Genomic DNA, 16,292 nt, shown 5'->3' with positions numbered 1-16,292 from the left:
ATATAACAATATATTTCATTATTGCTCTGATCAGTGGGATAAGTTGAACATTTTATGAGGGTATTTACAGGCAATGGCTGAAACAGTAAACAGCAACCAACCATTTGTTGCAAGATAGATTTTCTGTTATCAGAACAAAAAAAGATTATTCTTGGACAAACGTCGAGTCCACCATGATGGATAGCAAGCTGCTAATAATTCAAATCAGATACAGATTTTATACAGCTTGGAAATAGACCAATTAAATGTTTCAAGCTGCATAAAATATATCAACTCAGAATTATTAGCATCTCATTAACCATCTCTATGGGCTGGTGCACACCGAGCAGGTTTTGTGGTGTTTTTGGAGCCGCTTGCGGCTGCGGATACGCTTGGTCAATGGATCTCAATGGAGTGGTTCACACCAGAGCGGGAGGCGTTTTGCTGAAACGCATAATCCCGGGGTGAGGCATTTTTTTGGATTGCGGAGGTGTTTCTGCCTCCAATGTAAAGTATAGGAAAAATGCAAACCGCTCTGAAAAACGGCAGTTCAGAGCGGTTTTGCAGGCGTTTTTGTTACAGAAGCTGTTCAGTAACAGGAAATCTACTACACCAAAAACGCTTCCCAAAACCGCAAAATGCTAGCTGAAACGCTACAGAAAAATAAGAAAAAGCGTTTCAAAATCTGCTAGCATTTTGCGGATCTGCTAGCGGGTTTTGGTGTGCACCAGGCCTATGAGAAGAGAGAATGTTTCTGAGGCAATGTCATCTGGCAGTGAAGCTTCACACACTTCTGTATCAGTATATTTGCAGTCAAAGTTCAGAAGCTGGAATCAGGTCAAAAGGCTTTCTTTCAGCAGCGACTGCACTGCAATCATATCTAAAAATGATAGCAAGTTGTAGATGTGTGCCAGCCCACCATCTGTTTTGTAAAATACATCTGTAGCCACTTAAATTAAGAAAGTGTATAGTATTGATTTAAAGTGGACCTGAACTCAGAACTCCTCTCTGCTCTAAGGCTACTTTCCCACCAAGATGTTGCGTTTTAGGGGACGTTATGGTCGCATAACGTGCCCCTAACGCAACGCATGGTGGTGTTGAAGTTGGACGTTAGATTGCGCTGCGTTATGCAGCTCTCAAAGCAGCCGCTCCAGGTTAGCGATAGGAAGTCCGGATCTTTTTAAGGATTCGGATCATTTGAATCGGATCATTGAAAAGATCCGGATCTTTGAACCTAATCATTTGAATCATTTTACTAGGGAAGCAGACTGGGTGAAATGATTAGCAAGACAGGACTTTCCCTGCACTGTACATTCTGTATGTTCCTGTTTCTTCCACACAGACATCCACTGTGAACCGAATCTTTCATTGTGATGATCCGGATGATTCGACTCACAAAAAAGATCCGGATCAAATGAATGATTCGTTCATGATCCGGACAACACTACAGTCCCACCAAGAGTCTCCTCAGTGCAGTGAATATTAATTAGCCATGTGGCTGGCAGTGGAGGAGGAGGGGAGACCACCTCCTGCAACATTACTGAGCAGGTGCAAATAGTCTAACGTGGCTTAGCCCAGTATAACGTACAGCATGCAGCACTTTGTTTAAACGTGCTGTGTTACTATGTAACGCAACGTGTACACTGTGAAACAGCACATTGATTTTACAGTGCTGCGAGTTAGGCTGCGTTACTGGCTGCTGTAACGTGGGACTTTAACGTCCCACTGTGAAACCAGCCTAAAAAAGATACACAACAGCATAATAACCTTTAAACAAAAAACATTTCTTTGTTACAGCTGATACAAATCCTGCAATAAATCTGCACAGTTTCTACTTTCTGATTTATGGAAGCAGACATATTGTTAAAGTGCACCTTCGGACTAAAAATCTACTCAGCAGCACTGAAAAGGCTTGGTGTTTAACGGTTTCACAGCATCAGAATTTTGTTTTTCTTACCAAAGCATCATTTTTAGCTGCATTTTTACCTAAGCGCCACCCATCAAAGAAAAAAAGCCAGGGATTTTTTTCCCTGATGCTGTGCAGAGCATGATGGGATTTCCTATATTGTTATTCATGTTGCCTAGCAACTGGGAAGGGTGATCAGCGCACAGGACAGTTGGAACTGTGTCCCATGATCCCTGTCACCTCCTTTCAACCAAAAAGATGGCTGTCATCATGAAATCAAACATTTACCTTTCTTTTAAAACAGGGTGGGTAAGAGATTATATTACCTATCTATTTTAATTAACATAACTAATGTAACTTAATGACAGTATGTTTGTTTAGGCTGAAGTTCCTCTAACATCCTGTGCTTTCAAATGGCCTTATCTGCCATCTCTGCCATGGCAGGCATGTGACACAGGGAGAGATCAGATTACAACTTGTGATTAGACACAAATGAGGGGGAATTTAACAGTCTAAACTCTCTAAATACATTCAGGATGCATTTATCTACGTTTTCCTTCTGTCCTGTGCAAGAGCTCAGGTCCACTTTAATGCTATGCAGTGAAAGTATACCTAAAGGTGCATACATACAATTTTGATTGGCCAATCACTGATCAAATGTTACCATCCCAATCCCAGCAGCCTGTAACGCAGCCCAACTCACAGTAATGTAAAATCAATGGGCTGTTCACAGTTTACACCACAGTGTACAACCATTCTATCTACCACCATACAGGTAACAGATTTGTACCAGCTGAAACAGTTTACTATTATTTTGCCTGATATGCTGCACACAACCAAAGCCAATTTATCCAAGCTCAGCAAAACATCTACTGACCTACAGAGAGGAGAGGGTAAAAAAAAATAAAGAGGCTCCCTTAAGCATCTAGGGACAAAGCTATAAGTTATGACATTTCCCAGAGACTACCACAGAGATCTGTACAGAGGCTGATGAAAAATTATTATTTCTGGCAATCCCATGTAAGAAGCTTGTACACAACTTAAACTATTGGGTCACAGGTCTTGACTGTATTGTTCTACAGCAGTAAAGTAATAAACCTTTTCTACTTACAAAATTGGAAATGGGGAGAGGGGGAGGTAGACAAAATTACTATGCTGTAACAGCTTTCACTATTTTTTTGGAAATGGAAATCTTAGAAAGAAAACAAAAAGCAACAATGTTGAATTTACCTTTTATTACTTAAGAAGGCATAAAGCAGAAACTGTTAGGCCTTGTTCACACTGCATTCCGATCGCGTTAGGGTTGGGCGTTTGACGTGATTTTTTTTTTTTGCGATTCCCAGCGATTGGGTGGGCGATGCGTTTTTGTTAAAAGCGCTTTTATAGAGCGATTTTTTTAAGTCACTCCCTGACGCAGTCAGGAAGTGAACTCTTTGACCCGGAAAAGAATAAATACAATGTATACCCACTTCACCAACAAAATTGTCTCCATCCGCCAGGAAATATCCAATCTTCACCTCCCACCCCCTCCCAACCAGCTCCTCCTCCACCCTATCCTCCCCTCACATCCTTCACTCCTACTACCACCGAGGAAGTCAACCACCTACTGCAGACTTCCCATACCACAACTTCCCTCCTTGACCCCATCCCTTCTGATTTACTCCAGCCTCACTTCACGGAATTGGCCCCAGTCCTCACTACCCTGTTCAACCTTTCCCTATCCACAGGCACCTTCTCCTCAGACTTCAAGCAGGCCACTGTACTACCCCTGCTCAAGAAATCCTCCCTCGACCTCTCGCTACCCTCCAACTACTGTCCTATCTCCCTCCTCCCCTTTGCCTCAAAACTCCTTGAGCGTCTGGTTCACAAACTCCTGACCCAGTACCTTAATGCCAACTCACTGCTGGACCCACTGCAATCTGGATTTCGGCCTGCCCACTCAACCGAAACTGCTCTCACCAAAGTGGTCAATGACCTTGCCTTAGCTAAAACTGAAGGTAAATACTCCATTCTCCTCCTCCTTGACCTTTCAGCAGCTTTTGACACAGTAGATAATCCCCTACTCCTCCAGTCCCTCCAGTCCATGGCCATTCACGATCTCGCCCTGTCCTGGCTTTCATCCTACCTCTCCAACTGCTCCTTCACGACCGCCTTCAATGAGTCCTCGTCCACCCCCAACCACCTCTCGGTGGGAGTCCCCTAAGGTTCGGTCCTTTGCCCCTACTGTTCATCCTATACACATCCTCCATTGGCAAGGTTATCTTCTCCTTGGGTTTTAACTATCATCTGTATGCAGATGATACCCAGATCTATCTCCACTCCTCTGACATATCCACCATGGACAAGGTCTCCTCCTGCCTATCAGCCATCTCCTCCTGGATGTCCGCTAGGTTCCTGAAACTAAATCTAGACAAAACGGAATTTATGATCTTCCCACCCCTGCCATCTATGAACTTCCCAGATGTGCATGTCACTGTTAACCACACTACCATTCGCCCTACCTCTCAAGCCCGCTGTCTGGGTGTCTCACCCTGGACTCCGCACTCTCCTTCACTCCCCACATCCAAAACCTCACAAAGTCCTGCAACTTCCACCTTCCTAACATCTGTAAGAATGGCCCTTTCCTGACCTCTGCCACCACCAAACTCCTCATCCATGCCCTCATAATTTCCCGCCTTGACTACTGCAATGCCCAGCTATCTGGTCTCCCTATGACCCGAACAGCCCCACTGCAGTCCATCATGAATGCGGCAGCCAGAATTATCCACTGCTCCCATCGCTCCACCACGGCAGATCTCCTCCTTGAATCCCTCCACTGGCTACCTATCCAGTCCAGAATCAGATTCAAGATACTGTGTCTGACCTACAAATCTGTCCACAAAACCTGTCCAACCTACATTTTCGATCTTACTCAAAAGGTACACACCTAGCTGCTCACTCCACTCCTCCAATGACCTTCGCTAACCGCCCCCCCCCCCGCATCACCCAGTCCCATGCACGCCTCCAGGACTTCTCAAGAGCTGCTCTAACACTATGGAACTCCCTACCTCCACCCATTAGGGCAGCCCCCTCCTTCAACATCTTCAAGAAAGCCCTCAAAACTCACCTTTTCACTCTGGCCTACAACCCTCACAAGGGCTCTAAACCCACAGCTGAACTCTGGTCCCCTACCTTCCGTGTCCTTACCTCTCTCTCTAGATTGTAAGCCTTTGGGCAGGGTCCTCCTCCTTTTGTGTCCTACCTGATCATGGACCTCCATTACTGTGAACCCATGCTATGCATCTGAGTGAACCTAACTTGCCTAATCTCCATGCTCCCATCCAGTGACTGACTAAGCATTACCTGGTACTCATACTGTGCTGCATGATCTGGTTTTCTTGTATTCCTGTATTGTCATATTGCTGTACGTCACCCCTAAATATTGTCTGTAACCTAAACTAATGTCCAGCGCTGCGTAATATGTTGGCGCTTTATAAGTATAAATAAATAATTAAAAAATTTATTCTTAAAAACGCACGCGCAAAATGCTGCACAAAGCGATTTTGTAAATATTTTGCGTTTTTCTTATAACTTCCATTGAGGCGGAATTGCCCCAAAAATGATCCATGCTGAGCTTTTCAGATCGGAAAGCGAACGGAATGCCCCAATCTAAATTAGCGCATAGGAAAGCATGGTGTAAGCGCTTTCAGAGCGATTTTGGAAAGTCGGCAGCTTTTTAAAAAAATAAACCACCTCAAGTGTGAACGAGCCCTTAAATATGATTTTTCTATGATCTCATGCTAGACATTATGAGTCATCTTCCTACAGTCCATACAAGGTAAGACTTGCTAGAAACCCAAAGTATCAGTCATGTATTATAATACTAGTTTAGGGCCATAGATAGTAACTACTATCTGTGCTCATAGGTCACCACGACTTTGCATACAGTAGCAGGAGCAATGGAAGCTTAGGAAGTCCACGAAATCCACAGTGGAAACTACTTATTGGCATGTGAAGGTCTGCAAAACAAGTCCTTGTACAGAGGACAAAATACAAGTGTCCCTAAAGTGTCTATCAGCAAGTATCATTTTGTATATGTATATACAATCTCAACAAAATGTATAACAAGCATACCATAATCCTACAAAGAAAAGCTTAGAAGACATTTAATTCAAAAAGTTTGATTCTATTCAAAGCAGACCTGCACAAGCCTGTTGGCTGAGCCGGGCTGCACAAGCACAAAGTCACAGCGGGCAGGTCAGGGGCAGCCACAAAGTTGGCCGTCGCTCGCACAAGTTTATCCACTGGGTGTGTTGTTTGCGGAGAAACGGTTGAAAGCTACTGTACACACGCCTGACTGATTGGCCGCCTCAGCCCACTTTAATCATGCGTGTGTACGAGGCTCCTGACCTTAAATCAGGCCCCTGCTCTTCTTCCATAGTCACCTGCCGTTTCCCCATCTGCCCACCATCAGTATAACACCTTTAGGCCTATTTCCACTACACGCAGTTTGGATGCAGAATGGATGCAGAAAAACTGACTCCAATGAATGACTATGGGCCTGTTTCCACTAAATGCGACTTTTCTGATGCAGATTTTCCCATAGACATTCATTGGAGTCAGTTTTTCTGCAATCATTCTGCATCCAATCTGCGTGTAGTGGAAACAGGCCCTTACCCCTTATAAATAATCCCCCACTTCAACAGCAACACATTAATTACCTTCACCCATTAAAATGATGCCCAATTCCTAACATTAACCTGTAAAAAATTTGCTTTCTAAGGGTGCATACACACATCAGATAAAAGTCTTTGGAAAATGAAAGATCACAGACCAATTTCACCCCCTTCCATGTAGTATGATAGCCATACCTACACAGTCTATTCTATTGAGCTGAACTCCACATCAGATAGAAATTTGCAAGATGCTGCACACAAAGATGCTGTAGTACATTCAAAAGATCAGTATCTGCAAAAGATCTGTTCCTACAAAATGCATTCATAGTCTATGATATCTGTAGATCCTCATACACATCTTAATAGACATTCATCTGCAGAGCAGATCCACCAGGATGGATCTTCAGATGAATGTCTGTTAAGCCTCATCTACATGTGTAGATGAGGCTCCGATGTGTGTTATCAATCGAGCCGCTGATGTGGCTTGATTGATAAGATCCGACAGGTCGGATCTTGCTACCGCCGATTCCCTGCTCGTTCCCCGCGAGGGGACAATGGCAGGGAATCGAGCGGAAGATAAGCGGCGCATCGGCGAGCGGGTATCGAATCCGGCGCACGCGCAGGCGAGCCGGGACGTGGAAGAGGCGGTCCCTCGGAGCCTCATCTACGCGTGTAGATGAGGCTTTAAACAAGGTGTGTATGAGGATCTGCAGATATAGACTATGATCGCATTTTGGAGGAACGGATCTTTTGCAGGAACAGATCTTTTGAATGTGTTCAGCATCTTTGTGTGCAGCATCTTGCAAAGATTTCTATCTGATGGGGAGTTCAGCTCCATAGAATAGACTGTGTAGGTATGGCTCTCATACTACATGGAATGGGGTAAAATTGGTCTGTGATCTTTCATTTTTCAAAGACTATGGTCTGATGTGTGTATGCACCCAAAGGGCTCATACACACATCAGACCATAGTCTTTGGAAAATGAAAGATCACAGACCAATTTTACCCCCTTCCATGTAGTATGGGAGCCATACCTACACAGTCTATTCTATGGAGCTGAACTCCCCATCAGACAGAAATCTTTGCAAGATGCTGCACACACACAGATGCTGTACACATTCAAAAGATCAGTATCTGCAAAAGATCTGTTCCTGCAAAAGATCCGTTCCTGCAAAATGCATTCATAGTCTATGAGATCTGCAGATCATCATACACACCTTGTTTAACTGACATTCATCTGCAGCAGGGCCGGATTTGTACTTTTTACTGCCCAAGGCCCACTACCTCCAGCCGCCCCATGACAACAGCGGGGTTAAGGTAGCAATTAATACAATTCTCTCGATGATTGATAGTCCAATTCAATCTTAATAGCGATCGAAAACAATCATTCAGGACCACAAATGGAAAGAAAGCTGCTATTCAATTTAACAAGATTGACACAGTTCCATTAATTTTTCCATGAATCTGATAAAATTTCTTTTCCATTAGTGGTTTCGAATGATCATTTTTGATCAATATTGTCTGGAGAATTGTATCTTTTATGGCCACGGATAGGGTTATCGGACATAGGAAAGGACAGAAGTTAGAAATTCTGAAGGATCAGGATATTAGGGTATGGAATTTATGAAAAAAAAAGCTGTTTAGGGGAAATTAATACCTAGGCCTTTTGGCAATTTAGGGTGAGGCTAGTAATTTGAGAATAGGGTTATGGGGAAATGGATAACATTAAGTATTAGGTTAGGGTTACTGATTAAAAGATTATAGTGATTAAACTGACTGAGGATGGTCAGCGACACAACTATGTACTCTGTAATGTGCTGAAGAACATGTCAACACTATATAAACACATACTAATAACATGGGAGGACACTAGACTATGGTAGGATTAGATAGTGAGCTCCTGTGAAAACAGTCATTGACATGACTATGTACTCTGTAATGTGCTGCAGATGTCAGTGCTATATAAATATAATATGGTAGGACATTAGACTATGAATATGGTAGGATTAGAGTGTGAGCTCCTCTGAGGACAGACAGTGACATGACTATGTACTCTGTAAAGTGCTGCAGAAGATGTCAGTGCTATATAAATACATAATAATAATAATAATAATAATATGGTATGACATTCGACTATGACTATTTGTAGGATTCGAGTGTGAGCTCCTCTTAGGACAGTCTGAGTGACATGACTATGTACTCTGTATAGTGCTATAGAGGATAGTGTTCTCTCTCTCATCTGTGCCCTGAAGACCAAAACAAGTAACAAAGAAACCAGTGAGAGAATTAAAGGTTAATTGCTGTGGAAGGGAGGGGGGAGAAGAGGAAAGCTGCTGATTAACTAAACAAGATAGCAGTGACAGGGCTGTCTGCATGAACATAGAACTGATAGACCTGATAGACAAATCAAATCAAAAATAGCTTTATTGGCATGACAAAGATTCATACAGGTATTGCCAAAGCAAGGGGAAAAAGGGGGACATGGGAGGGGGTGGGGTAGGGAGACAATGGCTAAGCAGTCTGTGGACATTTTTAGGTTTACAGTTCCGTTATGCTCCTCTCAGTCTGTGGCATGCTGTGACATAGCGTGCAGCGATTGTCACTGTGAATTCCTCTTCTCCCAGTAGGATATATGTTTTTCTCTCATCTTCTAGTGTGAGAAAGTCTGGGAATAGTTCCGACAATTTCTTAAAGTAAGTGTCCCTGGTTGCAGTATATTTGGGGCAGTGCAGCAGGAAGTGGCTTTCATCCTCAAGGGTCTTCTGCTCACAGTGTTGGCATAGTCTCTCCTCCCTGGGTTTGTACGTCTGTCTGTGTCTCCCAGACTCTATTTCGAGGTTGTGAGCACTCAATCTGTAGACACTCAGGATTTTTCTCTCTTGAGAGTTTTGCAGCTTTTCCAGGTATGGGGCCATTTTATATTCTCTTTGTAGAGACTGGTATATGGCTAGCTTTTGTGACTGTTTTATTTCACTCCTCCATTTTTCCACATAGTCTTCTTTGCTCTTAGCTGTGGTGTAGACGTTAGACAGCTGGTCACTCTCTCCACAGCAGTTTAGCAATAGGCAGCGTTCTGCAAATGAGGAAAATGCCTGTAATCTGCACAGACATCTCTCTCCCTCTGAAGCTACAAGTAATCTGCACTGCAGTGCACCGTGCAAGCACATCAGTGTTCTCCCTAGAGCCAATTAGCGGGGCGCTCCGCCCACCTGAAATTCCTCACCGCCCGGCTGCCAATCAGCCGCCATCCGCAGCAGAACTGCTTCTGCAGGCAGCCCGCTGTCGCTCATGGACGCTATACCCGCTCTACGCCTCAATTCCTGTCTGTGGGTGGTAAGGAGGGAGGGACAGGGGAAGTACTGTATGACGTTGTGTCATGCAGCTCAGGAGACTCTGCCTCTCACTACCCTGTTGGCCAGTCACATTACAGCTTCACCAGTGGGGGGCGTGCCCTGTCGCGTGGGTCAGCTGAGCTAATGTGCTACTGGCTGCTATCGATGCTTCAAGCCGCGCTGGGTCTGTGTGTTTTCCTGGCTCTAAAAGCGGTGCGAGAGGGGAGAAAACAAGGATGCTTTCCCGAGGGGCTCCTTAGAGTGATCTTATCAGTCATCCACTGGCATGCTGGCCTCTTGTTTTCAAAGTAAACATCAGAGAATGCTAGACAGACAATGGGTGAAGGACTCTGCCCTCACGCTGTAAACTTAACTTACTTCCCACGTGTCTGTCCAGAAATCAAACAGCGAGGTGAGAAATCAGGGCAGGGGGGGAGTGAGCTGGGGGATACAGCTGCTGCTGACCTGTGAAAATCTATTTACACTGCTACACAGCTCATTGTGCTTTCCCCAGCCAAGCTGTCTGCCAAGCTGATACACACACACACACACACACACACACACACACACACACACACACACACACACACACACACACACACACACACACACACACACACACACACACACACACACACACACACACACACCTTAATAACAATCATCTGGTACAGCAGGCATTGGTTATGATCTCAGTCCAAAAGGTCCATATCCACATAAAAATTAAACAGCATGACATTACGTAATGATCATTTAATGGAGATTCGTTATACAAGTTTCAGATGGCTTACGAACCGTGGTGCTCACTTTTTTTTTAAAGGACCGTTCTGATGGATCACAATGGAAATGATCGTTCAAACGAAACAATAATTTCTACTAAAGTCATTGGACTTTAGCAAAACATGGTTTCATTTGAACTATTGCTTACGTCCTGTTGGTCACATAACTCCGCTTCCAATGTTCAAAGATAGATCATAGAACAATTGTTCATAATGGAATTCCGTGATCTATCTTTTCGTGGGTACTCAGTTTTAGTCTTAAATTGCTACGACCTGTACAAATTTCCAGCTGTAGCTGCTAATCGCAGCTTTCAACATAGGTGACTATGTTGGGACCCAAAATAAATTTGCCGCTTCGATGTGACCATCCCTTTCCACCCAGCATGACCTTACTTCACCACCCGGCTACTTTTTCATGCCACCCGGCTGGAAAAAAATTCTGGGGAGAACACTGCACATGTCTCACTCCCTGTCCCTGACGCTGTCAGCAGACTCAGCAATACCTCCTTCACATGCTGCTGAGCTTACTCGTCTGCCTCTTCCTTCTTCCGCTCAAACCTCCCGGTCTGCTGGCTCAGCCCCGCCTCTCAGAGTGAGAGAGAAGAGGCAGAGCGCTCCTTTCTCTGTGTGTGCACTACCACGCAGGATAAACTGGAGGACAGCGCGGCAGCAGACAGGCAGCTAAACAGCTGATCTGTTGCTTGTGTGCGACAGCCGCCCCAGCTCTACTGTCGGCAGGTTTCCGCCCTAGGAACCGGCCTAGGCGGCCTGTGCGGAAATCCGGCCATGATCTGCAGACCAGATCCACCAGGATGGATTTTCAGATCTGCATATGATTGTCTGATCTGCAGATGAATGTCAGTTAAACAAGGTGTGTATGATGATCTGCAGATCTCATAGACTATGAATGCATTTTGCAGGAACGGATCTTTGGCAGGAACAGATCTTTTGCAGATACTGATCTTTTGTGTCTGTACAGCATCTATGTGTGCAGCATCTTGCAAAGATTTTTTTCTGATGGGGAGTTCAGCTCCATAGAAAAGACTGTGTAGGTATGGCTCTCATACTACATGGAAGGGGGTAAAATTGGTCTGTGATCTTTCATTTTCCAAAGACTATAGTCTGATGTGTGTATGAGCCTTAAGAAACACGGATACAATTGGATGTATTCAGTGTACAGTTCAGAACGGCCAATAGTGTAAGAATACTAATGAAATAGACAATAATAACTGAATTAATACAAATACATTTATCCATAACCTAGCTTCCAATTTGTTTTAGTCTCTAACAACCTAAGGCTATGTTCACACTATAAAATCGCCAGCACTTTTTCAAGTGCTGAGCATTTTTTTGCGATTTTTTAAATCTCCTTTCCCTGCACTGTATAAAGCGCTTTTTTAAGATTTTTTTTTTCACTTCCTGACGTCAGTCAGGAGAGAACTCTTGTACCCGGTAAAATTAATAAATACAATGTATGTATTCATGAAAACGCTGGGGAAATCGCTCTGCAAGACGCTTTTTCAAGCGTTTGCGGTTTCCTTATACCTTCCATTATAGGCAAATCACCCAGAAAAATGGTACAGGCAGCCCTTTGGTGAGCGGATCAGAATCGAACTGCTCATATGTGAACACTAGGGAATCATTGCACAAGTGCTTTTAGGGCGATTTCTGAAATCGCCAGCGCTTAAAGGGACCCTGAGCAGTGACATAAATTAAAAGATTTCACTTACCTGAGGCTTCCTCCAGCGCACCGTAGGCCACGAGGTCCCTGGCGTCCTCCTGGTTCCTCTCCATGTGCCTCCACCGGCTCCCGTTACTGCCGACACCCGGGCATGACGTCATCACACCGGCCGGCGTGACAGGTCTGCGCATGCGTGGTTTTCTAACGCTAAAAATGACGGGTAGTGGGTGGTGTGATGACACCATGCGTCAGGATCCAGGCCCGGGTGTCGCCGGTAACGGGAGCTGGCGGAGGCACACGGAGAGGAGCCAGGAGGACGTCAGGGGACCTCACACCCTATGGTGGGCTGGAGGAAGCCGCCCGCCAGCTAGTTTTGTTTTTGCCGACCTTGGGGTCGGCAGGCCGCATTGCATTTTTACGCATTCCCGCTGGTGCAGGAACATTAACACATACATTTTTACACGTTGAAACTTTACGCATTGAACCACCAACGCGTAAAAATGTATGTGTTAATGTTCCTGCACCAGTGGGAATGCATAAAAATGTACGCAATGCGGCCCTACGACCCTGAGGTCGGCAAAAACAAAACTAGCTGCCGGCGGGGGACCGGAGCAGCAGTGAGTGACTGAGAGGGCACAGGATAGCTGCAGGTGGCTGGTAAAAGCCCCAGGGAAGTGAAACTTTTTTTTTTGCCTGATAATTCCTTTAAAGGGAACCTTAACTGCCGTGGAAAAATAAATTCACTTACCTGGGGGCTTTCCCAAGCCTCCTGCAGCCTTCCTGTGCCCGCGCCGGTCCTTCGGTGCTCTCCGGTCTCCCTCCGCCGCTAAGTTTCGTTTTCGGACGACTGCCAGTCGTCCTCGGGCCACTTCCGCATTCCTCGTCATAAACTGCAGTAAAGCGCGTCCGCATGACGCGTTTGGCGTCATGCACATGACGCGTTTGGCGTCATGCGGACGCGCTTTACTGCAGTTTACGACGAGGAATGCGGAAGAGGCCCGAGGACGACTGGCAGTCGTCCGAAAACGAAACTTAGCGGCGGAGGGAGACCGGAGGGCACCGAAGGACCGGCGCGGGCACAGGACGGCTGCAGGAGGCTTGGGAAAGCCCCCAGGTAAGTGAATTTATTTTTCCACGGCAGTTAAGGTTCCCTTTAAGGCCTCTTTTCCACGAACTGTTGAGCTGTGTGTTCGGCAAGCAGTTATCAGGCAGCAGTGAGCAGGTACCAGGCAGCAACAAGCAGTTACCAGGCAGCAGTGAGCAGTTGAGAGATTGAGAGGCATTTCACTGCCTATCAACAGTTCGTGGAAAAGAGGCCTTAAGGCCTTATTTAAACAAGCAGCTTATGGGCAGTGAAAAGCCTCTCAGGCCTTTTATCCATGGGCAGTTGATAGGCAGTGAAATGCCTCTCCAACTCCTAAAACTGCTTGCTTCTGCCTGGTAACTGCTTGCTGAACACACAGTTCAACAGTCCGTGGAAAAGAGGCCTCAAAATCTCACAACTGCTTGAGGCTGCCTGATAACTGCTTGCTGAACACACAGTTCACCTGCTCGTGGAAAAGAGGCCTCAAACTCTCACAACTGCTTTCAGTGTACGCAGTTCAATTGTCCGTGGAAATGAGCCCTAAAGCTGGATTCAACTTGTCTATCAGTTTTCTGCATGAGTTGTGTGAGGACTAATTTCCACGGGCAGTTGAACTGTGTGCTCAGCAAGCAGTTGCCAGGCACCAGCAAGCAGTTGCCAGGCAGCAGCAAGCAGTTGTGAGAGTTTGAAAGGCTTTTCACTGCCTATCAACTGCCCATGGCAAAAAGGCCAGACAGTGCTGCATTGCGGTCAATTGTTTTTCTGCATGAGAAAAAAAAAACAACAAAAAAAAAACACGAACACATTCAAATGTGAACTAGACCATTAACATTAGTTCTCAGTTTTCCCATACAGAAAAACTGACAAGTGCGGATCCAGCCTAAGGGCTTGTTCACACTACATGAGCTTTTCTGAGCGCTTGATATTTTAAATGCTCTTGCTAATGTAATCCTATGTGTGTGTTCACCTTGGAGCGATGTGATTTTGTAAAGGAAAAAAAAAAACATTGCATTAGCAAGAGCTTTTAAAATCTCTAGCATTTCAAAAGCTCTTGTAGTGTGAACGGGCCCCTAAAGCCTCTTTTCCACGGGCAGCATTGAGCAGTTACCAGGCAGCAGTGAGCATTCGTGAGAGTTTGAGAGGCATTTCCTGCCTATCAACTGCCCTTGGAAAAGAGGCCTAAGGGCCCATTCACACTATGGAGGTCACCGCTAGCGCAATTATAACTTTATGGCACTGATCTCACTGCTGTGATTGCTGCCGATTGTGGGCGTTTCACAATTAACAGCAATCACAAAACATGTTACCTGCAGCAGTTTGCCGCAATTCTCAAGCAATTGTGGTTATGCTTAAACAAGCACTGATTGCGATCATCAGGAATTGCAGGAGTGTACAGTGATTTTACCTCGCTAATCGCAGTAAAATCACCTACGCAAAATGGGTTTGCGGATTTTAAGTGTGAATGGGCCCTCACATTGGTTACAGTTTTTCTTTAGCAGAGAACACATAGATAAACTGGGATATAAAGGCTGCCATACTCAGGTTCCCTTTAAATGTACTTGCAAATGTATGTACTGATCGCCCTTTCCCATGGCGTACTGTCAGCATTCACAAATCACCAACCAAACCACTGCTGCCTCAGTTCATTGATAGACGGAAGTACTAATGAAGTGCAGAGACCTGTCTACCGTCCAATCACAGCTCGATACGTCACTCTGCACGCAAAACCCGTGTGTCCCAGCAACCACAGTAGTGGAAAGAGAAGAGCGCAGAGCACGTTGGTTAGGAGTGCAGAACACGGGAGACACCTGCTTCTTGTCTGCTTACCTGCGTCCCTTTGCCAGCCCCGGGCGGCCCTAGCAGAATCGCCCTGATCCCGTCCATAACGGAGCCCCGCTCAGTACCCTCTCTGGGAGCCATGATGCTTCACACGAGAGAGCCGTCAGCAGTAGGAGACCCTTCACACACACAGGACTCTCCTCCCAGTGCCCAACCTGATTGGCCAGCTTGGTGGACGAACCTTGTTAGAACGCGCCTATTGGGTAATCAGCAAGTCTGTTACAGACCATATTTAGCCAATTAAGAGGTCATTGGAGAGCTATAGGTTATGGGTTGTACTGTAAAGGCGGGAAGTGGAAGGTCGCCAAGGTGACTGTCCTAGAGCTCTGGTAACACGTGGCTGTTGTAGGGCGGGGTTTGTTACAGAATCAGTCGTATAGCTGGTGTGGGGGAGTGTGAGGAAGGGGGTCTTGATGTCTATTTCAAGCTGAATATGTTTGCTCCTCGGAAATTAGAATGATGGGTTATTTTCTACTGCAGTCCTGTACGTTTAATTTAGGACAGCTCTAGTGAGAAGGATAGGAAGGCTGCCATATTTATTTCCTTTTAAATAATATCAGTTGCCTGGCAGTCCTGCTGATCTATTTGGCTGCAGTAGTGTCTGAATAACACCATAAACTAGCATGCAGTTTGTCAGATCTGACGATAAAGTCAGAAATGCCTGATCTGCTGCATGCTTTTTCAGGGTCTATGGCTAAAATTATTGGAGGCAGATGATCAGCCGGATAGCAATTACTATTGCTTAAAAGAAAATAAATATAGCAGCCTCCATATTCTGTTCAGTTTTCCTTTAAAAGCAATCAATGGCTTCTTTAGATGTATAACTGAGAATAGGAACAGTGAGGCCTCTTTCACAGTGCGAGGTTAAAGTCCCACGTTAAAACAACATTTAACGCAGAATAATGCACTGCAATGAAAAATCAATGCCCTGTTCACAGTGCACACGTTGCGTTGGTGACTAACGCTGCACGTTAAGTGAAAGTACTGCATGCAGTGCGTTATACACGGTATTAGTTGCGTTGGACTGTTTGCACAT

General features: G+C 45.3%; 1 protein-coding gene across 4 annotated transcripts in view; it reads right to left on the bottom strand.

The window, feature by feature from the left end:
* AK2 (adenylate kinase 2) overlaps positions 1 to 15,417 on the bottom strand; it is a 39,652-nt gene extending 24,235 nt beyond the window's left edge. Inside the window, exon 1 of one of the 4 annotated variants that reach the window (XM_068268835.1) lies at positions 15,245 to 15,417. In XM_068268835.1, the coding sequence (XP_068124936.1) occupies positions 15,245 to 15,337 (93 nt within the window). In that variant the 5' untranslated portion in view covers positions 15,338 to 15,417. Of the gene's footprint in view, positions 1 to 14,955; positions 15,002 to 15,244 lie in introns of those variants that run through there. The other 3 variants (XM_068268836.1, XM_068268837.1, XM_068268838.1) reach the window with 3 other exon arrangements.
* Between the last annotated feature and the right edge of the window lie 875 nt (positions 15,418 to 16,292).

The sequence above is a fragment of the Hyperolius riggenbachi genome, chromosome 2 (genome assembly GCF_040937935.1).
Source record: "Hyperolius riggenbachi isolate aHypRig1 chromosome 2, aHypRig1.pri, whole genome shotgun sequence".
Taxonomy (NCBI): domain Eukaryota; kingdom Metazoa; phylum Chordata; class Amphibia; order Anura; family Hyperoliidae; genus Hyperolius; species Hyperolius riggenbachi.
Note: the sequence above shows the minus strand (reverse complement) of the source record. Positions and strands in the feature narration are given on the sequence as shown.